The sequence below is a fragment of the Cydia splendana genome, chromosome 19, assembly GCF_910591565.1.
Source record: "Cydia splendana chromosome 19, ilCydSple1.2, whole genome shotgun sequence".
NCBI lineage: Eukaryota > Metazoa > Arthropoda > Insecta > Lepidoptera > Tortricidae > Cydia > Cydia splendana.
This window is the reverse complement of record NC_085978.1, coordinates 11,453,161-11,476,870: the sequence shown is the minus strand read 5'-3', so window position 1 is coordinate 11,476,870 and position 23,710 is coordinate 11,453,161. Positions and strand designations below refer to the sequence as shown.

General features: G+C 48.3%; 1 protein-coding gene and 1 long non-coding RNA gene across 2 annotated transcripts in view; both read left to right on the top strand.

Annotated features, from left to right (window-relative positions):
• Positions 1 to 23,710, top strand: part of LOC134800122 (uncharacterized) — a 285,699-nt gene that overhangs the window by 231,218 nt on the left and 30,771 nt on the right. The gene's annotated exons all lie outside the window — the stretch shown is intronic.
• LOC134800009 (jmjC domain-containing histone demethylation protein 1) overlaps positions 1 to 23,710 on the top strand; it is a 44,757-nt gene that overhangs the window by 15,612 nt on the left and 5,435 nt on the right. Inside the window, exons 3-19 of the mRNA XM_063772446.1 lie at positions 1,755 to 1,866; positions 4,775 to 4,939; positions 5,955 to 6,090; positions 6,397 to 6,524; positions 7,646 to 7,795; positions 8,334 to 8,504; positions 8,963 to 9,122; positions 15,081 to 15,207; positions 17,424 to 17,547; positions 17,888 to 17,978; positions 18,338 to 18,492; positions 19,250 to 19,348; positions 19,715 to 19,805; positions 20,468 to 20,631; positions 21,421 to 21,597; positions 22,100 to 22,236; positions 22,796 to 23,084. Coding sequence (XP_063628516.1) covers positions 1,755 to 1,866; positions 4,775 to 4,939; positions 5,955 to 6,090; positions 6,397 to 6,524; positions 7,646 to 7,795; positions 8,334 to 8,504; positions 8,963 to 9,122; positions 15,081 to 15,207; positions 17,424 to 17,547; positions 17,888 to 17,978; positions 18,338 to 18,492; positions 19,250 to 19,348; positions 19,715 to 19,805; positions 20,468 to 20,631; positions 21,421 to 21,597; positions 22,100 to 22,236; positions 22,796 to 23,084 — 2,476 coding nt within the window. The remainder of the gene's footprint in view (positions 1 to 1,754; positions 1,867 to 4,774; positions 4,940 to 5,954; positions 6,091 to 6,396; positions 6,525 to 7,645; positions 7,796 to 8,333; positions 8,505 to 8,962; positions 9,123 to 15,080; positions 15,208 to 17,423; positions 17,548 to 17,887; positions 17,979 to 18,337; positions 18,493 to 19,249; positions 19,349 to 19,714; positions 19,806 to 20,467; positions 20,632 to 21,420; positions 21,598 to 22,099; positions 22,237 to 22,795; positions 23,085 to 23,710) is intronic.

Here is a 23,710-nt window from a genome sequence, read left to right as displayed (position 1 = left end):
TAATACTAAACATGCACTTAGATAATATCTAAAAGTAATTCATATTTACATAACAATAATATTAACATACAAAATAACAAAATTTAAAAACTAATTATTTGGTATAGGTAATACGAATTATGTCACAGACATTGTACGAGGATCTTCAGTCTCATGGTTACAGTTTATACATAATGAAATACTTTTTATTGCACACCTCATTGAAATAAAAATCAGTCTACTACCACGTTCCAAGCATGATTTTACATAGTACCTGCGTTTGTTTGAAGATACGTGCGCGAATTTATGAAAAATAAATTCAATTCAAATGCAGTTGCGATATGATTTGACCTTAATTTGTGTTTCCTGTGCTGGCTATAAATAAAAGTCATTAATTTCAATCGTCATTTTATGCCCTCTTCCCCACATGCCGGTGCCGTACCTGGGCCAATTAGGAAGCCGTGCCGATATCGTTCCGACCCCGCAACCATATAAGCAACCTTAACGGGCTCTAAGGGCCGACATCGAAAATCGTTATCTGCCTCTATCGCTCTTGCACATTCGAGGGATAGAGAGGCAGATAACGATTTTCGATGTTGGCGGTAGGCCCTCTGTGGCCGTTAACCCGTAATCCGCGCGAGACTATGTAACGGTTTACTAAAGTCCTAGTTGAACCCATTTCTCTCCTGCATCCGAGCATTACGGTACGGACGGACAAATAAATTACGCTTTGTGTTACTATAGGTACTTTTATTTTTAATTGGTTTTAATGACATGCATATTGAGAGTCAGAGTATTGTACAGTCAGTCACCTTTACACGCTCTTATTCTCTTAACAATAAAGTCGGGTCAAGATCATTTTGAACACCTCACCCGCTTAGTAACTTCTGCTGCTGACTGTACGCCAAATCCTGGCTGATTGTGATGTAACCAAATACTAACCCTACCACCATTTATAACCACTCACAAACAATAAATAAATTGTATATTTGTGTCCCATATTGATTCATGTCCGCTTTTTTAGAAGCCTTAAAACTGTGTAATTAGTTTTTTTTCCATATAATAAATAAACAAGTAGAATTGCATGGCGGCTAGGTATTTAATCACTAATGACTTTTATCACGTACTTAATATACGGAGTCTGCTGATTCTTATAGTATTTACAAAACGGATGTTTTATTGAAGCAATTTTATCTTTTATTAGTTTATTACCTATGCATTACATCTATGCATTTTAAAGACATACTTAAGTATGAAAAATAATGATAATAAAACATTAAGATACACATTTGCCTACTTGTGTATTGTATTTACTGAGCAACCGCCCAAGTTTTACCGGTGTAGCAAGCAAATTTCCTCATAGATAAACAATTCTTCCAAGTTACCTTTCCCAACGTCCACAACGTTCATATTTCAATACGTATTTGTTTACAAAACTACCGCTTTACCCCCTTATTCATAAAACTTTACAAGCCAAAATTACAGATTAAGACAAACGATTAATATTTAGAGGCTTGTATCGCGTTTATCATTAACGCCATTAGGTCTGATTTAGACGGCGCGCGAACTCGCATGCGATTTTAGTTACATTGCGGACTGTTGGTTACGTCCAATTCAATCGACCGATCAAAACCCGTAATGTAATGAAACTCGCATGGTCTAAATGAGCCCAAATTTTTAGTCTCGATATACCAAGCGAACTTCCGCAAATATTTCGCCACGTCCGCTCCCCTCGGCCGCCGGCGACGCTCTGTTGACGCTCCGCTTTGTTTCAGGGTGCCGACCAGCAACTTCACCGTGAACGATGTGCGCATGTGTGTGGGCTCGCGCCGCCTGCTCGACGTCATGGACGTCAACACGCAGAAAAACATCGAGATGACTATGAAGGTATTACCATGTAGACGTACTGTACTTACTATAGTGCTACCACTTTTCTCAGGCGGTGCCGGTGGGAAAAGGTAGCTGACTATGACCAAAACTGGCCATAGTAATTTCTTATCAAGATATGTAGCGGCGGTAAGGAATTGACTAATAAAAAAATATTTTAGCACAATCCTACACAAATCGACCTAGTCCTTCTGTATATACATAGAAAATGTCTATATCTCAGTACCCAAGTCAACACGCAGAAAAACATCGTGATGACTTCATAGTCATATGAAGAGCGTGAAGGTATTGCCATGTACTTACTATAGGTTTACCGCTTATGTGAAGACTCAGCATCTCATGGGGGTTGGTAAAGTTGCGCGGTGATTTTATCGTAGGAGGTGGCTGAATATTGGGACTAAAACTGACCATAATAAGTTCTTATCAACTGCCTCAACGGTAGACTTATAGATATGTGCCGTGTACAAAGTTTCCATTTTATATGATTTCGTTATAAGAACGTTAAAACTTCATAAGTCATAATATTCCCGAGATTATCGACTTCCAATCTCCGTGACGATGAAATCTAGGTCTAGACTCTAGACGATTGGATTGATGACAATGCATTATTGTCTACTAGCAAAAACTCTAGCTAAAGCTCTACACTTCCTGTTTCTTTGTTAGATATGCAATGTTAGATATAGTAGATACAAAAGCTAATAGTAAATAAATCTTGGAGCATCAAGATTTCGATTATTTATCTTTATGGGTAAAGATTATATTAAAAACGCGGTCTTCATTAGATTAACCTTTACTAGCGACCGATGAGAATCCGTTCAGTAGTTTTTGAGTTTATCGCGAACAAACATACAAACACACAAACAGACAGACGCGGCGGGGGACTTTGTTTTATAAGGTGTAGTGATTAGCTCTAAGTGTTCAAGAAGTGTTGTTAGAAGGAGATAATTGTGAATAAATCTTGCCTCTATCTCAAACGATTTTGAAAAGTGTTGAAAACTCATTTGATTAGCTAGACTCTAGACTACTCTAGAGGATACAACAAGGACAGGTTACATTTTCAGCTGAAATTACATGTTACGACCCCAATTTACACGTATTGTGTACTATGTACATAAAGTACGATGTCTGAGCCGGGAGCCAAAGGAGGCAATGAAATTTCCCGTTTGAGGAAAGTACCAATAATCTTGTTTAGAAGATTACCAACATAATACCAGTATGTATCTCATATAGGGGCATTTTCACTTGAAAGTGTACCATTTACTTTTTTCCAAAAATCCATCAAATTTTTTGGGTTATTTCTACTCAGGATAACGAGGACTATCGTATAAAAAATCCGGCCAAGTGCAAGTCGGACTCGCGTTTCTAGGGTTCCGTACATAAGTCCGACTCACGCTTGACTGCACATTTATAATAGGTTTTCCTGTCATCTATAGGTAAAGAACTATTTTGTGTATTTTTTTCAAAATTTTAGAACATTCGAACTTATGTATTTTAAAATTATAAAAAAAACATGTCCATCTTAGGGTCACTAATTTACATATGTGTACCAAATTTCAACTTAATTGGTTCAGTAATTTCCGAGAAAATAGGCTGTGACAGACGGACAGACAGACAGACGCACGAGGGATCCTATAAGGGTTCCGTTTTTTCCTTTTGAGGTACGGAACCCTAAAAATAAAAAAAAATGTGTCAAAAAAATGTCAGTTTTGTAACGCATTTTCACATAAGTAGGTACCTACATTTTGTATGAACCGTTACAAAACTGACACCCAAAATTTGTATGAAAAACTGGGGACACTTTTTTTTCTTTGTCTCATTCAACTCATGATTCTGAGTCTAAATAACCCAAAAGTTGAGGGTTTTTCGAAAAAAAGTAAATGGTACCATTTTTTCTGAAAACCCTCATACTACAAGTCTCACACATGTCACGTCCAGTTTAAAAATAATATACACAGAGAGTGTGTATGTATGTATTACCTACCAAACATAATTATGTTACGTATTACATAACGGCACCGCTTCGCGAGGATAAAATGTATACATAAACAATACATTCATATATTATTCATCAGTGCCACTTGGAGAACGGATTTATTGTGGAAAACAAGGGCAGTGCTGAGATGGTGCGTTCAAAGCTTTATCGATACGAAATAGACTATAAAAAAACTCATAAATACACGGAAAAAATAACGAGGGTAAAAATTCAAAAGGTTTATTGCATATTACACACTATTAGGTGGAGCTTATAAGTAGGTGAGTTTACATGTGACACCTTGCAAGGGCACAGCAATATACTTAAGACTAACATGCATATGAATTAACATCGTTTAAAAAAGTACTTTTTGAACATTATACTTAGCTTCCGCTTCTTTTAATTGTTTTACGATAATGATAGACATAATATTTCAACTGTTTAGTCAGCAGCTCGACAATTTAACAGGTTTTTAACACTTTATTAAATTAGACTTCAAACTTCAACATTTATTCAGCAAATAGGCCACAAGGGACTTTTACACGTCAACATTGAATTTACATACAATAAAAAAATAATAACATACATCAACAATTTTATAAAATACATCTAACTGCAACTACCAATTCAAACTAACGTATTACAATTACTTAGAGATGTATATTATGGTCTCTTAATCTCGAATTACATAATAGCAGGCGTGGCTCACTCCGCGATTTCGTCGCTTTGCTACAGGTAGCTAAAAGTACATCCGATCCGCCCCAATTTTGGGGAAAACCATAAGCCGCGCGTGGCGCTGTCGCCACCTAGCAGCCATATCTGTGCTGATCGTAACAGACGCGTTTTGTTAGAGAGTGAGTCTTCTGTACCTAGTACTATTATTTATTCTGTGATAATAGGCTCTTTTATTGCGCTTAAAGTGACGTATTTTTCTAGGACTGGCAACGATATTACGATGACCCCAACAAGGAGCGTCTCCTCAACGTGATCTCTCTCGAGTTCTCGCACACGCGGCTCGAGAACTATGTGCAGGCGCCGAGAATCGTGCGACTCATCGACTGGGTCGAGGTCGTCTGGCCTCGTCATCTCAAGGATCAGCAGGTACGCATCAAATTAGGTCTCGAGAATGGGGTTGGCAACTGTCAAAGGTTTACATAGATGGCGTCATCATAGCTTGCCCCTAATTCTATGAGATTTGGCTTAAAGGGCTGGCATCCAGGGCTTAAAATTCCATTAAAAAAATGACACAATTCTAGGGAATGACAGGGCTAAAAACTTCCACCGGCCTACCCCATTATGCAGTCACGAAATATGAGGATTGATGACACAACAGTTTCTCAATCAGTCTCGTTTATCCAAACGTTAGGATGAGAGAGAGGCATAGATCTAGATCTTGCTTGCCAACGGTCAGGTGGAGATTGTGCGGAGCAGGTGCGGCTAGAATTTGGTTTCGAGATTTACGAGAGTTCTCGCACACCCAAGAATTCCGTACCGGCGCCGAGAATCTTTCGGCTCGTCGGGAATAAAGTCGAAAATCATCTGCATCATCATTGTACGATACTGCTTTTAGGCACATAAAACGAACGTAGTTATTAACAATAATAGATCCAAAAATACGAAATATTATCATTGACAACCGAGATAAGGTTAATTATTTGTTTAACAATTGCTTGCTTGTAAAATCTATTGTCCTGTATCATTAGTGACCGCAACCACCATCAGTGAGCCCGACATTATCGAGGTTTTACAACAACCACGACCACATTATTTGTCGATATCGATAACATTTCAAGTTCATGAATAGGTAATGCGACATATTTGTCACTCTGAGTTTAATATTCAGCTCGTGTTCAAAGTTAAATTATAATGATAATTATTTTAAACGGGTTACTCGCGTATTATTAATATCGAATAAACGCTCGACAGGTTTCGATCCAATGTTTGAGGATCTTCTCGGAGCAACGACTCGCCTTTACTGGTCGAGAGTGCGACGTCCGAGAGTTTCACGGAAGATTTATAGTTAAAATTATTTCGCCATGTCGCTCAGCTCAGCTAATATACAAAACTTTCGGTTTTAAATATCCAACCACAGACGGACCTCTATTCTTCTTTTCAGACTGAGTCAACAAACGCTCTGGACGACATGATGTATCCGAAGGTGCAGAAATACTGCCTCATGTCAGTTAAAGGCTGCTACACAGACTTCCACATCGACTTTGGAGGCACTTCTGTGTGGTATCACATTTTGAGAGGTAAGACATTAAATCATTATCATATACTACGTGACGTTATCTATGAAAAGGGACCTTATTGTCGATGGCGCTTAAGTATGCCGTTACTAACGATGCCCCGATATAAATACAATGCCGCGCGACACTGTGCGGCGTAAGCGCCATCGACAATAAGGTCCCTTTTCATAGATAATGCCCTATATTTTCTCTAAAAGTGCACTCTGATCTGTCAATTGCGCGAGCGAGCCATTTTGGGAATCACTGGCGCACTGGCTTGATTTGATTATTTAAATTAATTTGCTTATAAACATCATGTATTCTTTCCAGGCGCTAAAGTGTTTTGGCTGATCCCGCCCACTGAGAAGAATCTGCAGCTTTATGAGAAGTGGGTGCTCTCTGGCAAGCAGTCTGATGTGTTCTTCGGAGACACGGTCGAGAAATGTATCCGCGTCCACGTAAGTTACACTTTACAAACATTTTCATTAAAGAACGGTTTTCCTAGGATAGCGGTGCCGTCATATAGCGGCCGTCTCCATACTAAATAATACGGCTAAATATGGATGTCGTAGTATTTGTATGGAGACGGCCGCTATATGACGGCACCGCTGTCCTAGGAAACCAGAGCATAAAGCCCTGGTTTTCTAGAATAGCGGTGCCGTCATACTTTAGTGGCCGTAATATTACGGACGAATGACATCACTAGAATGTTGTATGTGTAAACAAAATGGCGCGGTTTCCTAGAGGGCGGTAATTGGAGGAACATTCTTTTTGCGTCCATAATATTACGGCCGCAATATGACGGCACCGCTATCTTAGGAAACCAGAGCTTTACACAAATACGACGAAACATATGACGTACACGGTCACTTGAAACTTTACACATTTTTAAGGGATACTACTACAAATTTACGGTTTTCGTGTTTCCCCCCTTTTATTTCATGGTGGCATTAGAAGTATTAAAATGGATTTTTGCACAGCTGCAATAGATTGTAGAACTGAGCTTTTTACCTCCGTGAATTTTCGAGAATAAAACATGACAGACAGAATAGACAGACAATAAAGGGATCTTATAAAGCTTACTTTTTTTACAACCTTGTATTTACTTTCACCTGTCCTGTTGCCTGTCTGTGCGTTTGTGTGCGTGTGCTTGTGTTCCCGGTTTCCGATGAAGCTGAAAATTTGCATAAGTACCAGTGGCGACGCGTCGAACATATCCATAGGCAAGCCGGGGCTAATTTGGCTTACATATTTCCTTTACAACTCTGCTCAAACGTCCAAAAACAGGCAAGCCGGTGGGAGTCGAGTTTTATGGACGCGCCGCCACTCATAAGTACATATGTAAGTCGGGTGAGCGGATGGTACCATCAAGCTGATCTGATGATGGAGACAGGAGGTAGCCATAGGAACTATGTGCTGAAACAACGCAACCCTGATTGTGTTAAAGGTTTTTAGAATTGTCTCGATGGGTATTCGTTGTCTATGGTAAATAAATACAGTCGGTGATAAAGCTTGTACCATAAATGATACAAAAACCCTTTGAGGTACAAAAATCTTAAAAAACCATACGATCTTTCAGCTGCAAGCGGGCCACACATTCTTCATCCCGACGGGATGGATTCACGCCGTGTACACGCCGAGCGACTCGCTGGTGTTCGGCGGTAACTTCCTGCACCAGTTCGGCATCGAGAAACAGCTCAAGATCGCGCAAGTTGAGGACGTTACCAAGGTCACTATACTGCTTACCTCTTTATTATATTTGGTACTTCATTCTGGTGATGTCTGTGTTAGTGATTTGTGGTGTTTGTGGATCTTATTTCTTTATGAGATAGTTTTTTATTTTATTTTATTTTAATAAACACCTGGAAGCGGTCGATGATAGTCGGCGATCTATGTAAAATTTATTATTTTATTTACTTCAACTAGTTTGTTTCTTTGCGCGAGAAAATAGTCGGTCGCTAGAGTCTGTGCCGAAAGAGAAGAGTCGTGAAATGTATGGAGCCCAGTACATTCCACGGCTGAGATTTCGAGGGTACGCCATCAGGCTTGTTCTTTTTTGCAGTCTTTGATAAGGTTTCAAGGTCTCAAACACGACCCGCGTCCAGTACAGTCAAATAGCCGCTTTCTCAAAGTGACCAGCAAAGTTGTGTAGCAATATATTGGACCATTTTTGCTTTAACTTTCTATTCGATGCTCGCAGGAGACTTGGAGAATAGTGATTCTAATTTATGAGACTGATTAAACGCGAATCGTGTGTGTTATTGCAGGTGCCACAGAAGTTCCGGTACCCGTTCTTCACGGAGATGCTGTGGTACGTGCTGGAGCGGTACGTGGGCGCGCTGCTGGGCCGCAGCCACCTCGCCGCGGAGGGCCAGCCGCCGCCGCAGCCGCCCAAGGAGCACGTGCACCTCACTCAGAACGAGCTGCACGGTCTAAAGGTACCAAATTTCCACATTCTCTGCGGGATGGGGTTGAAAGATCCTAGCAAAGTATGCTTAATTAACTTACAATTGGTAAATCTTAACAATGATGTTAGTACATCTGCGGTTAATTAAGAGTGTTGCTATTAGTTTCATGTAATTCCAATTTTAATTTAGAAGATTTACTCAATTCCTTTTGTAGTCCAGAGTGAGCCTTCCGATCGATGGTTCTTGATATTTTTCTATTAGATGACATTGAGAGTCTGTATACGATATTGCGTCGATTTCGGTCAGCTTTTTGTTTTCACAGTGATAATGGAAATTGGCATCCGAAAGATACATGTCTTCCAGTAAAAGATGTAAATGTAAGTTTGTTTGTTCGGACTTTCTGATGTCACATAGTATTTGATATCATCATTGCAAAATTATATTCTATATTCATAGTTTTTTAACCAAATTTTATTCCTTTATTTTAGGCCATAGTGATGTACTTGCATCAGCTACCAGCCGCTCGCAAGTCAGTGCCGGAGCTACTGGCCGACCCCATAGCGTTGGTCAAGGACGTCCGCACGCTGGTCGAGCAGCACAGACACGACAAACAGCATCTGGCTATCACGGGCGTGCCGGTGTTGAAAGGTAAGTCAGTGCCGGAGCTACTGGCCGACCCCATAGCGTTGGTCAAGGACGTCCGCACGCTGGTCGAGCAGCACAGACATGACAAACAGCATCTGGCTATCACGGGCGTGCCGGTGTTGAAAGGTAAGTCAGTGCCGGAGCTACTGGCCGACCCCATAGCGTTGGTCAAGGACGTCCGCACGCTGGTCGAGCAGCACAGACACGACAAACAGCATCTGGCTATCACGGGCGTGCCGGTGTTGAAAGGTAAGTCAGTGCCGGAGTTACTGGCCGACCCCATAGCGTTGGTCAAGGACGTCCGCACGCTGGTCGAGCAGCACAGACACGACAAACAGCATCTGGCTATCACGGGCGTGCCGGTGTTGAAAGGTAAGTCAGTGCCGGAGCTACTGGCCGACCCCATAGCGTTGGTCAAGGACGTCCGCACGCTGGTCGAGCAGCACAGACACGACAAACAGCATCTGGCTATCACGGGCGTGCCGGTGTTGAAAGGTAAGTCAGTGCCGGAGCTACTGGCCGACCCCATAGCGTTGGTCAAGGACGTCCGCACGCTGGTCGAGCAGCACAGACACGACAAACAGCATCTGGCTATCACGGGCGTGCCGGTGTTGAAAGGTAAGTCAGTGCCGGAGCTACTGGCCGACCCCATAGCGTTGGTCAAGGACGTCCGCACGCTGGTCGAGCAGCACAGACACGACAAACAGCATCTGGCTATCACGGGCGTGCCGGTGTTGAAAGGTAAGTCAGTGCCGGAGTTACTGGCCGACCCCATAGCGTTGGTCAAGGACGTCCGCACGCTGGTCGAGCAGCACAGACACGACAAACAGCATCTGGCTATCACGGGCGTGCCGGTGTTGAAAGGTAAGTCAGTGCCGGAGCTACTGGCCGACCCCATAGCGTTGGTCAAGGACGTCCGCACGCTGGTCGAGCAGCACAGACACGACAAACAGCATCTGGCTATCACGGGCGTGCCGGTGTTGAAAGGTAAGTCAGTGCCGGAGCTACTGGCCGACCCCATAGCGTTGGTCAAGGACGTCCGCACGCTGGTCGAGCAGCACAGACACGACAAACAGCATCTGGCTATCACGGGCGTGCCGGTGTTGAAAGGTAAGTCAGTGCCGGAGCTACTGGCCGACCCCATAGCGTTGGTCAAGGACGTCCGCACGCTGGTCGAGCAGCACAGACACGACAAACAGCATCTGGCTATTACGGGCGTGCCGGTGTTGAAAGGTAAGTCAGTGCTGGAGCTACTGGCCGACCCCATAGCGTTGGTCAAGGACGTCCGCACGCTGGTCGAGCAGCACAGACACGACAAACAGCATCTGGCTATTACGGGCGTGCCGGTGTTGAAAGGTAAGTCAGTGCTGGAGCTACTGGCCGACCCCATAGCGTTGGTCAAGGACGTCCGCACGCTGGTCGAGCAGCACAGACACGACAAACAGCATCTGGCTATCACGGGCGTGCCGGTGTTGAAAGGTAAGTCAGTGCCGGAGTTACTGGCCGACCCCATAGCGTTGGTCAAGGACGTCCGCACGCTGGTCGAGCAGCACAGACACGACAAACAGCATCTGGCTATCACGGGCGTGCCGGTGTTGAAAGGTAAGTCAGTGCCGGAGCTACTGGCCGACCCCATAGCGTTGGTCAAGGACGTCCGCACGCTGGTCGAGCAGCACAGACACGACAAACAGCATCTGGCTATCACGGGCGTGCCGGTGTTGAAAGGTAAGTCAGTGCCGGAGCTACTGGCCGACCCCATAGCGTTGGTCAAGGACGTCCGCACGCTGGTCGAGCAGCACAGACACGACAAACAGCATCTGGCTATCACGGGCGTGCCGGTGTTGAAAGGTAAGTCAGTGCCGGAGCTACTGGCCGACCCCATAGCGTTGGTCAAGGACGTCCGCACGCTGGTCGAGCAGCACAGACACGACAAACAGCATCTGGCTATTACGGGCGTGCCGGTGTTGAAAGGTAAGTCAGTGCTGGAGCTACTGGCCGACCCCATAGCGTTGGTCAAGGACGTCCGCACGCTGGTCGAGCAGCACAGACACGACAAACAGCATCTGGCTATTACGGGCGTGCCGGTGTTGAAAGGTAAGTCAGTGCTGGAGCTACTGGCCGACCCCATAGCGTTGGTCAAGGACGTCCGCACGCTGGTCGAGCAGCACAGACACGACAAACAGCATCTGGCTATTACGGGCGTGCCGGTGTTGAAAGGTAAGTCAGTGCTGGAGCTACTGGCCGACCCCATAGCGTTGGTCAAGGACGTCCGCACGCTGGTCGAGCAGCACAGACACGACAAACAGCATCTGGCTATTACGGGCGTGCCGGTGTTGAAAGGTAAGTCAGTGCCGGAGCTACTGGCCGACCCCATAGCGTTGGTCAAGGACGTCCGCACGCTGGTCGAGCAGCACAGACACGACAAACAGCATCTGGCTATCACGGGCGTGCCGGTGTTGAAAGGTAAGTCAGTGCTGGAGCTACTGGCCGACCCCATAGCGTTGGTCAAGGACGTCCGCACGCTGGTCGAGCAGCACAGACACGACAAACAGCATCTGGCTATCACGGGCGTGCCGGTGTTGAAAGGTAAGTCAGTGCCGGAGTTACTGGCCGACCCCATAGCGTTGGTCAAGGACGTCCGCACGCTGGTCGAGCAGCACAGACACGACAAACAGCATCTGGCTATCACGGGCGTGCCGGTGTTGAAAGGTAAGTCAGTGCCGGAGCTACTGGCCGACCCCATAGCGTTGGTCAAGGACGTCCGCACGCTGGTCGAGCAGCACAGACACGACAAACAGCATCTGGCTATCACGGGCGTGCCGGTGTTGAAAGGTAAGTCAGTGCCGGAGCTACTGGCCGACCCCATAGCGTTGGTCAAGGACGTCCGCACGCTGGTCGAGCAGCACAGACACGACAAACAGCATCTGGCTATCACGGGCGTGCCGGTGTTGAAAGGTAAGTCAGTGCCGGAGCTACTGGCCGACCCCATAGCGTTGGTCAAGGACGTCCGCACGCTGGTCGAGCAGCACAGACACGACAAACAGCATCTGGCTATCACGGGCGTGCCGGTGTTGAAAGGTAAGTCAGTGCCGGAGTTACTGGCCGACCCCATAGCGTTGGTCAAGGACGTCCGCACGCTGGTCGAGCAGCACAGACACGACAAACAGCATCTGGCTATCACGGGCGTGCCGGTGTTGAAAGGTAAGTCAGTGCCGGAGCTACTGGCCGACCCCATAGCGTTGGTCAAGGACGTCCGCACGCTGGTCGAGCAGCACAGACACGACAAACAGCATCTGGCTATCACGGGCGTGCCGGTGTTGAAAGGTAAGTCAGTGCCGGAGCTACTGGCCGACCCCATAGCGTTGGTCAAGGACGTCCGCACGCTGGTCGAGCAGCACAGACACGACAAACAGCATCTGGCTATCACGGGCGTGCCGGTGTTGAAAGGTAAGTCAGTGCCGGAGCTACTGGCCGACCCCATAGCGTTGGTCAAGGACGTCCGCACGCTGGTCGAGCAGCACAGACACGACAAACAGCATCTGGCTATCACGGGCGTGCCGGTGTTGAAAGGTAAGTCAGTGCCGGAGCTACTGGCCGACCCCATAGCGTTGGTCAAGGACGTCCGCACGCTGGTCGAGCAGCACAGACACGACAAACAGCATCTGGCTATTACGGGCGTGCCGGTGTTGAAAGGTAAGTCAGTGCTGGAGCTACTGGCCGACCCCATAGCGTTGGTCAAGGACGTCCGCACGCTGGTCGAGCAGCACAGACACGACAAACAGCATCTGGCTATTACGGGCGTGCCGGTGTTGAAAGGTAAGTCAGTGCTGGAGCTACTGGCCGACCCCATAGCGTTGGTCAAGGACGTCCGCACGCTGGTCGAGCAGCACAGACACGACAAACAGCATCTGGCTATTACGGGCGTGCCGGTGTTGAAAGGTAAGTCAGTGCTGGAGCTACTGGCCGACCCCATAGCGTTGGTCAAGGACGTCCGCACGCTGGTCGAGCAGCACAGACACGACAAACAGCATCTGGCTATTACGGGCGTGCCGGTGTTGAAAGGTAAGTCAGTGCCGGAGCTACTGGCCGACCCCATAGCGTTGGTCAAGGACGTCCGCACGCTGGTCGAGCAGCACAGACACGACAAACAGCATCTGGCTATCACGGGCGTGCCGGTGTTGAAAGGTAAGTCAGTGCTGGAGCTACTGGCCGACCCCATAGCGTTGGTCAAGGACGTCCGCACGCTGGTCGAGCAGCACAGACACGACAAACAGCATCTGGCTATCACGGGCGTGCCGGTGTTGAAAGGTAAGTCAGTGCCGGAGTTACTGGCCGACCCCATAGCGTTGGTCAAGGACGTCCGCACGCTGGTCGAGCAGCACAGACACGACAAACAGCATCTGGCTATCACGGGCGTGCCGGTGTTGAAAGGTAAGTCAGTGCCGGAGCTACTGGCCGACCCCATAGCGTTGGTCAAGGACGTCCGCACGCTGGTCGAGCAGCACAGACACGACAAACAGCATCTGGCTATCACGGGCGTGCCGGTGTTGAAAGGTAAGTCAGTGCCGGAGCTACTGGCCGACCCCATAGCGTTGGTCAAGGACGTCCGCACGCTGGTCGAGCAGCACAGACACGACAAACAGCATCTGGCTATCACGGGCGTGCCGGTGTTGAAAGGTAAGTCAGTGCCGGAGCTACTGGCCGACCCCATAGCGTTGGTCAAGGACGTCCGCACGCTGGTCGAGCAGCACAGACACGACAAACAGCATCTGGCTATCACGGGCGTGCCGGTGTTGAAAGGTAAGTCAGTGCCGGAGTTACTGGCCGACCCCATAGCGTTGGTCAAGGACGTCCGCACGCTGGTCGAGCAGCACAGACACGACAAACAGCATCTGGCTATCACGGGCGTGCCGGTGTTGAAAGGTAAGTCAGTGCCGGAGCTACTGGCCGACCCCATAGCGTTGGTCAAGGACGTCCGCACGCTGGTCGAGCAGCACAGACACGACAAACAGCATCTGGCTATCACGGGCGTGCCGGTGTTGAAAGGTAAGTCAGTTCCGGAGCTACTGGCCGACCCCATAGCGTTGGTCAAGGACGTCCGCACGCTGGTCGAGCAGCACAGACACGACAAACAGCATCTGGCTATCACGGGCGTGCCGGTGTTGAAAGGTAAGTCAGTGCCGGAGCTACTGGCCGACCCCATAGCGTTGGTCAAGGACGTCCGCACGCTGGTCGAGCAGCACAGACACGACAAACAGCATCTGGCTATCACGGGCGTGCCGGTGTTGAAAGGTAAGTCAGTGCCGGAGCTACTGGCCGACCCCATAGCGTTGGTCAAGGACGTCCGCACGCTGGTCGAGCAGCACAGACACGACAAACAGCATCTGGCTATTACGGGCGTGCCGGTGTTGAAAGGTAAGAATTTATCGTGCACACTTCCCTTGTATCGTTTCTTGTATACAACACTTGGTAAGGGGATGCGGTCTGAAAGTGTGAAGTGGTCGCATTTAGGTTCGATATAGGTTTTTCGTGTCTGGGGAGTGATATATTTTAGACAGTTGTGCAGACTTCAGCGATTAATGTAGGGGGGTAGGCAGGGTTTTCTTCATAAGTATTCACCGGCAGTCGGCAGTGTAAATAGCTAGCGAATCTCTTATTCTCATAGAAATGTATGTTTATACACGTGTGTTTTTTTGCGCGACGGAATGGTCGATCATAACTCCCGTTGTCGCCGCCGATCGGACGACTTTAGAATGGATGTTTCGTTTAAGTTAATGTAAGACCATCATCGCGCAGTAATCTTATAGTGTGACAAAAAAGAGTAGAAATTAAAAAGTGGCAGTACTGGCGGGTCGGCGGGACGGGACGACACTACAGTATTGCCACATTTTAATTTCTACTCTTTTTTCTATTGTATTATTTTTTAGTTAGAGTGTACTCGAGCGTGTTCCATGATTGCAGGCCCGGACGAGGTGGTGACGAGCGAGCGGCGCCAGTCCAGCGGGCGCGGCGGCCGCGGCGGCCGCGGCGGCGCGCCCCGGCCCCGCCCCGACCACGCCAACTCTGCGCCCCGCCGCCGCCGCACCAGGTACCACTCCTCACGTAGCTAGTGCGACATCATCAGTGAACAGCGGCCGCGGCGGCGCGCCCCGGCCCCGCCCCGACCACGCCAACTCTGCGCCCCGCCGCCGCCGCACCAGGTACCACTCCTCACGTAGCTAGTGCGACATCATCAGTGAACAGCGGCCGCGGCGGCGCGCCCCGGCCCCGCCCCGACCACGCCAACTCTGCGCCCCGCCGCCGCCGCACCAGGTACCACTCCTCACGTAGCTAGTGCGACATCATCAGTGAACAGCGGCCGCGGCGGCGCGCCCCGGCCCCGCCCCGACCACGCCAACTCTGCGCCCCGCCGCCGCCGCACCAGGTACCACTCCTCACGTAGCTAGTGCGACATCATCAGTGAACAGCGGCCGCGGCGGCGCGCCCCGGCCCCGCCCCGACCACGCCAACTCTGCGCCCCGCCGCCGCCGCACCAGGTACCACTCCTCACGTAGCTAGTGCGACATCATCAGTGAACAGCGGCCGCGGCGGCGCGCCCCGGCCCCGCCCCGACCACGCCAACTCTGCGCCCCGCCGCCGCCGCACCAGGTACCACTCCTCACGTAGCTAGTGCGACATCATCAGTGAACAGCGGCCGCGGCGGCGCGCCCCGGCCCCGCCCCGACCACGCCAACTCTGCGCCCCGCCGCCGCCGCACCAGGTACCACTCCTCACGTAGCTAGTGCGACATCATCAGTGAACAGCGGCCGCGGCGGCGCGCCCCGGCCCCGCCCCGACCACGCCAACTCTGCGCCCCGCCGCCGCCGCACCAGGTACCACTCCTCACGTAGCTAGTGCGACATCATCAGTGAACAGCGGCCGCGGCGGCGCGCCCCGGCCCCGCCCCGACCACGCCAACTCTGCGCCCCGCCGCCGCCGCACCAGGTACCACTCCTCACGTAGCTAGTGCGACATCATCAGTGAACAGCGGCCGCGGCGGCGCGCCCCGGCCCCGCCCCGACCACGCCAACTCTGCGCCCCGCCGCCGCCGCACCAGGTACCACTCCTCACGTAGCTAGTGCGACATCATCAGTGAACAGCGGCCGCGGCGGCGCGCCCCGGCCCCGCCCCGACCACGCCAACTCTGCGCCCCGCCGCCGCCGCACCAGGTACCACTCCTCACGTAGCTAGTGCGACATCATCAGTGAACAGCGGCCGCGGCGGCGCGCCCCGGCCCCGCCCCGACCACGCCAACTCTGCGCCCCGCCGCCGCCGCACCAGGTACCACTCCTCACGTAGCTAGTGCGACATCATCAGTGAACAGCGGCCGCGGCGGCGCGCCCCGGCCCCGCCCCGACCACGCCAACTCTGCGCCCCGCCGCCGCCGCACCAGGTACCACTCCTCACGTAGCTAGTGCGACATCATCAGTGAACAGCGGCCGCGGCGGCGCGCCCCGGCCCCGCCCCGACCACGCCAACTCTGCGCCCCGCCGCCGCCGCACCAGGTACCACTCCTCACGTAGCTAGTGCGACATCATCAGTGAACAGCGGCCGCGGCGGCGCGCCCCGGCCCCGCCCCGACCACGCCAACTCTGCGCCCCGCCGCCGCCGCACCAGGTACCACTCCTCACGTAGCTAGTGCGACATCATCAGTGAACAGCGGCCGCGGCGGCGCGCCCCGGCCCCGCCCCGACCACGCCAACTCTGCGCCCCGCCGCCGCCGCACCAGGTACCACTCCTCACGTAGCTAGTGCGACATCATCAGTGAACAGCGGCCGCGGCGGCGCGCCCCGGCCCCGCCCCGACCACGCCAACTCTGCGCCCCGCCGCCGCCGCACCAGGTACCACTCCTCACGTAGCTAGTGCGACATCATCAGTGAACAGCGGCCGCGGCGGCGCGCCCCGGCCCCGCCCCGACCACGCCAACTCTGCGCCCCGCCGCCGCCGCACCAGGTACCACTCCTCACGTAGCTAGTGCGACATCATCAGTGAACAGTGAGGCCAAGAGATAACGTCTACCCACTGTCACTCATGTGTCATGTTAGAAACACACGCCATCTGCTGTTGCTTATCTTTATCAGCTCCGGCGTGTTTTACACGTTTCGAATGTGGCAGACTATCGGGATCTTAACCGAATAGGCGAGCCATACTCTGCGGTGGTCTTTCGGCTCGATAATTACAGAATGTTCACATGACTGACTTGCCCATTTGACGGTAGATGTCGCCCCTGAGAATTGTAAACTTATGACTATGTTTAATATACAGATGCAAGAAATGCGAGGCCTGCCAGCGAACGGACTGCGGCGAGTGTGTATTCTGTCACGACATGGTCAAGTTCGGCGGGCTGGGCCGCGCCAAGCAAACCTGCATCATGCGACAGTGCTTACAGGTAAATTCATTCTTTTAACTAGCAAACTCCTGTAAGACTGATTCAATATGTATTGGAAACAGAATTCCTAGAAGAACTGTAACAAACCAAAGAACATATACGTTTGAATTACATGAGGTTGCTTGTTTTCAATATATTCATATTCGATATTTCCTTTTATCGTCAAACTGATTTTCTAGTCATCACGTAAACGAAGACACAAACTAAAGATAGATTAAATCTTTCTACCTTAAAACACATATCGTAATTATAGCCAATCGTATTAATTCCCGTCATCATTTTTAACAGAATAAATGCGTTATTTTGTCTACTTGAGCATATTATTTATTTTCTCTTGCAGCCAATGTTACCAGTCACAGCTTCGTGTGCCGTCTGTCATCTTGACGGTTGGATGCAGACTCCAGTCGCGCCACAGGCTAAAGGCAATTCGGGTGAGTTTTCTTCTTTACTCCTAAATAGTAAAATTGTTCAACTGACTATACATGGATTTACATGTCTCTAGATAGGATTTACTAAACTTGAATTAAAACTGTACGTACAAAAAATTACGGACGTTTTGGAAACCGTTGGATAAGGGCAGCCCACAACACAACTGGTCGCTCGGCCGACTCGGTCGAGATCCTCAGGGGAGACCTATGTCCATTGTCCAGTCAGAAAAGATCTTGTCTGAGATCTCGTCTGGTCTCCTTCCGTTGACCATGCGTAGTTATAAGTTATAACCTATGCTGGTCGAGAATCGAAACATTATCCAAGCTTGTAAGTTAATAATGAATATGGTCGTACATTCCAGGTCGCAACGGGCCGTCATCTCTGCGCGAGTGCTCGGTGTGCTACAGCATCGTGCACCCCGCCTGCGTGCCGCCCGGCGGCCAGGTCAACGAGGACCTGCCCAACTCCTGGGAGTGCCCCACCTGCACCACCATGGGGCTCAACCACGACTACAAGGTGACATATCAAACCCTATAGTTGAGTGGCCCTACGGTTTTCAATGAGCCTATACAGGCCTAGAAATTGGCAATTTTCAAGTGTGTCATCTCATTCTCGATGGACTCTCCAAATGACGAGTTAGAGAACGATAAATAAATACAAATCTCTAGTTTATCTATAGTTCGTTTTTTTTAGCATTAGAAATAAGGTAAACAATCTTGATGTGTCTTTTAATTGAAAAACACATTTTAAAAATAAGTTAGGCCAAATATGTAACAATTTAGTGTTATTTATCACGATAAATAAATATATAGTATTAAGTTACTAAATTATAATGTGTTTTTTGTAAGTGAGTATTAATTAGCTTGAACAATGTTTGCCATATTTCACGCCTGAAACACAGGGAATCCTAGTTCAGGCACATGTAAACTATCACTATTTTTATGCCTTTGTTTTATATGAATGTAACCATGAAATACGTGTTTTTTGAATACATTATGGTTATGGTTAATTATAAATCTAATACGATCATTTATATTCTTCTGCTTTCATAAGTAATAGTTACTGATTTTTAAGCAGCGTTTTTCAATTAAAAGACATGTCAAGATCGCTTACCTTCTTTCAAGTACTTTCTAATGCTAAAAAAAACGAACTATATGGTTGAAGAAAAGTAGTCTGAACGTAGTTTATTCGAAATAGATTAAATCCCAGTATTTGACTGTGTCAAGGATGGTTGATTTGCCTTTACTAAGATGCGTGACTTTTTATTTCCCAGCCTCGTCATTTCCGCGCGCGCCAGAAGTCTTCGGATCTCAGGAGGATGAGCGTCGGGTCAGATGCCAGTCACATAAGCCGAGAACACAGTAACCTGCAGGTAGAACCTAACTATTCGATTTTTTTTCTGTTTTAATTTTTTTTCCGATACAAAATTTTTTTAAGAGTTGTCGCTACTTAGGGTGGCATTCCACCTATCCAATTCCTTTGTCCAATGTCAGTGCGTCTCACTCTCATTAAAAAGCAAAATATGAGACGCAATACACATTGGACAGAGAAATCGGATAGGTGGAATACCACCCTTATCAATATGGCTTGGTGTCCAACATTATTAAGTATTTTTGGAATATTGGGTATTACGATTTTGTTAATACAATCCAATGTTTTGAAGCCCAAACATATAATTTTTTATCCCATTACCGTGCATTATATTTAAACTGATCTTCATTTATTTTGTATATTTCAGAATAAACTGCCGCCTCCAGGTCCAGTCAAATCGGAGCCCAGTTCCGATAACGAAGGGAAGAATGACGTCCCACATATCAAGTCTGAAAGTGGTAAGTGTGCAACTGCACTTTCCAAACGAACATTCTCTGGGCTGGCTCGCTTTTCATACTTATAGCTTCCATCTATCTTTTTGAGGAATGCCCTTGATGAATGAATGACTTGGCTGGGCCCCTAATAATATCTTGTTCAAAGTCTGTTAGCTCTTAATTAATTCTGATCTATCTGAGCTCCAACGCGAGCGATCAATCATCTACGTGGCCAATCATTTCTACTCCAAACTCCAATACAAAGCTAAGCCAAAGACATATGTAACTATAAGATGAATAAAGTCTAAGGAAAAAACGTGCCTCGGAAATCAAGAAAAAGTCATTCTCGGATAGATGGCGCACACATCTTTGACCTATGCTCGGCTAGATGGCGTTGACGACACCGTTTCATATTTAACAATTTTAACACATTGGTATCAGTGAAAGAACATGGGTCGAAATGACATAAAAATAATAAAATTATTTATCCATATACATATATACATTTGTTTGATAGTTGTATACATTTTCATTTTGAGTTTTAATCGTGTGTCGATAGATAGCAGTAAGTTTACTGCTATCTATTATATTATATCTATACTATCTATTCTCTTTGGCTAAGCTAATCGATCGTTTGACAAATATAGCACATGAAGCGAGGATTAATCAAATAATGTTGTGTACAGAAATAAAACGCGAAGAGGAAGGCGGGGAGGGTGGCACCGGGGAGAACGGGGGCGAGTGGGAGCCCGCGGCCAAGAAGCGGCGCCCGAGCGACGAGCAGGAGGCGCCCAAGAAGCAGGCGCTGCGGGCACATCTCGCGCTGCAGCTCACCCACCACTCCGCTAAGGTAACTTGGAGTAATCATAAAAAAAATAACGCTAGGGTTAGATTTAGAAATATAATATGAAATGATTGCGGAAAATGGGATGTCAGACTCTACTATCCGAACTCCATTCGTCCTCGTAGCGGAGTTGTAAAAAGATGGTTTCTTCGTGCTAGTTAGCTGCTTAGCCGTGAGTAATATAGACTTTCATTAAGTGTAAGGCCTGGGTGGACGCTCGGGTTGAGCGTGCAGCGGGGCGGGGCGTGCGGCGTGCATGTTAAACAAATGCAAACATATAGGAGCGGCCTTAGTGCACGCTGTTCAAATCACATGTGAGCCCGACGCCACGCTGCACGCCCCGCTGAACGCTCCGCTTCGAGTGTCCACTCAGGCCTTACACTAAGGCCCACTTGCACCATTCCACTAACCCGGGGTTAACTGGTTAAACCTGGTGTTACCATGGTTACTAGTACAATTTGACACGGGGTTAACGGCTTAACCGCTTCACCTAGGGTTAGTGGGGTGGTGCAAGTGGCGCTAAGTGTTAATAATAACAATAGTGTGTAATAATTGAATTTGTTATTTCGGTAGTTTGAAATGTAATGAAACTCTCATGCGAGTTCATGTACTGTCTGTTTCGGCAAATCCCAGACTACGGCTCAAGCTTGCCATATCAGCCCGCAAAAAATGCCAGTTTTACAATCTAAAGCAAAAAGGGAGATGAGGCCTAGATCAAAAATGTAGGACATCCCTGGTATATATTTACATTAAACTAACATGACCATTGTATAGATGATGTTTATCTCGTTCCAGCAAATGAAGAAGCCCCTGTACCCGGTGCGGCCCGCCCCGACCCCGGGCGCAGGGCTGGGCGCGTGCGCGGGCTCGCCGTGGCTGGACCGCGGCGCCATGCTGTGCGTGTTCGCGCGCCTCACGCCCTCCGAGCTCGCCACCTGCGCGCTAGTGTGCAAGGCCTGGGCCGAGTATTCCGTGAGTACTGTTGCTGGCTAAACTAACTTACATATATACGTAGACTCTCCTGAGCGAAATAGCGCACCCTAACGACCGGTAGGGCGACCAATGCTTCGTTTTAAGGACAGCGCAAAGCGAGACATGTTGTCCTTCCGGATCGTTCCCACCAACTGGGAAAGGGAAGCTGAAGATCGCGACCAATAGAGGAAAACCTGAGTGAAGGGGTAGTTGCACACGATGAAGTGTATTTTAGCCTTCTTCACACTAAGCGAGAACTGAGACACCAGCGCGCCGCTCTCCCACCTTCGTCACCGGGAGGCATTCTCCTGCCAGCTATGCGGGCGCGGCTGCCGCTCTCGCATTGGTCTTAATAGTCATTTGCGGAAGTGCCACACTCTTATGGACGCTGTCTAAACCATCATTTTATTAATGTTACAGGCCAATGATTATGATATAGGTTAGTTTTTAACTCTAAACTAACTTCTTTAAAAATGTATTAAATATGCTTGTTATCTTGCAGATGGATCCATCCCTATGGCGCAGTATGTCATTCGTGCAAGTGCGCGTGTCGGCTGCGCAGCTGGCCGGCATCGCGCGCCGCCAGCCCCTGTCGCTCGGCCTCGAGTGGTGTCATCTCGCTCGTCGCCAACTGGCTTGGTAAACATACCTCTCTTTCTCTCATTTTAGCGTTTATGTCGATTGCACCCGTTATCATTTATTTATGATATTTAAATGAACTCAAAGAAAAAAATCATTACTTACCAACGCGCGCTAGAAAGAAGCATGCTCAATATAAGAAAAATAGAATAAAATAAGACACTCAAAAATAAGAGAAAAAACAGGAGCAACAGATGCCTTGAGCTATGCAAAGTGACTAAAGTGGAGGTGGGCAGGCCATATAGCATAGAGATGGACATTGAAAGTCACAAAATGGAGAGGCCCACTTGGCAAAAGAGGCCAGGGCAGACCACAAATGCGTTGGGAGGAAGACATAAAAAGAACGGCCGGCACAGACTAGATGTCAACAGCACAAGACAGGGACAAATGGACGACACTGGAGGAGGCCTATACCCACTAGGGATTCATTATTAAAACACGAATTATAAGTTTTTAGTTTTCTTTTTGAATTTTTATGTAAACATTTTACAATGAATAAAGGGCTTTTTATTTTATACTTAAATGTAACAACCTCTAAATATTGTCCATATGTTTCTAGGCTCCTAGCCCGGCTGCCGGCGCTGCGCTCGCTGTCGCTGGCGGGCTCGCCGGCCGAGGCGGCGCTGGCGCTGCGCTCGTCCACGTGCCCGCCGCTGACGTCGCTGGACCTGTCGTTCGCGCGCTGCCTCGACGACGCCAAGCTGCGTGGCGTCCTGGCGCCGCCCGAGAACTCGCGGCCCGGCGGCGGCAACCGCACCGGCGCCGAGCCCTCCCGCCTCGCGGCGCTCAGCGTGCTGCGCCTGCCCGGGACGGACATCACGGATGTGGCCATGAGATATGTTGTGCAGGTGTGTATTTACTACCACGAGGTTAAAGGGCTTATTACATCTGGTCGCCGGACACTTTCTATTGAGAACGACTGGAAAATATCATAAAATTTAAGAACAGACAGTGTCCATCAAATAGATCTAATGAGCTCTTAAGTTAGATTAAATATTTGTAGAAAATTTAAGGAGTCATAAAAAATTAAAACTTGTTACCGTTTCTACAAACCCATTAGAAGTTTCCCACCCAGTAAAAGTAAGCATTCAAAGACGTCATAAATTTTGTGATGAATACTAGCTACACTACAACATATGCTTCATTAATCTACGAGCGTCAGAAAATAGCTTCTAAATCCTTCAACGATCCTATAAAGATAATATATTATTTCATTGTATAAAAAGTGAGAAATGTCTCATAGTTAATAGTACATTATTGTCGAGGCTCGGAAGTAGCTACTTGCAGGCTGAGGATTCGTTTTAAACGGACGACCTTGGGAGTCCGTTTAATTGAATCCGAAGCCAGCAAGTAGCCTTCCAGCCGAGTCATATATAGTGCTTTTCTCAAAAATGGTGCAAGAAATATAAATATCATAGAAATATTTTACAAAAGCAACTTTCTTACGTATATATTTTCACAGAAAAAAGTAGAA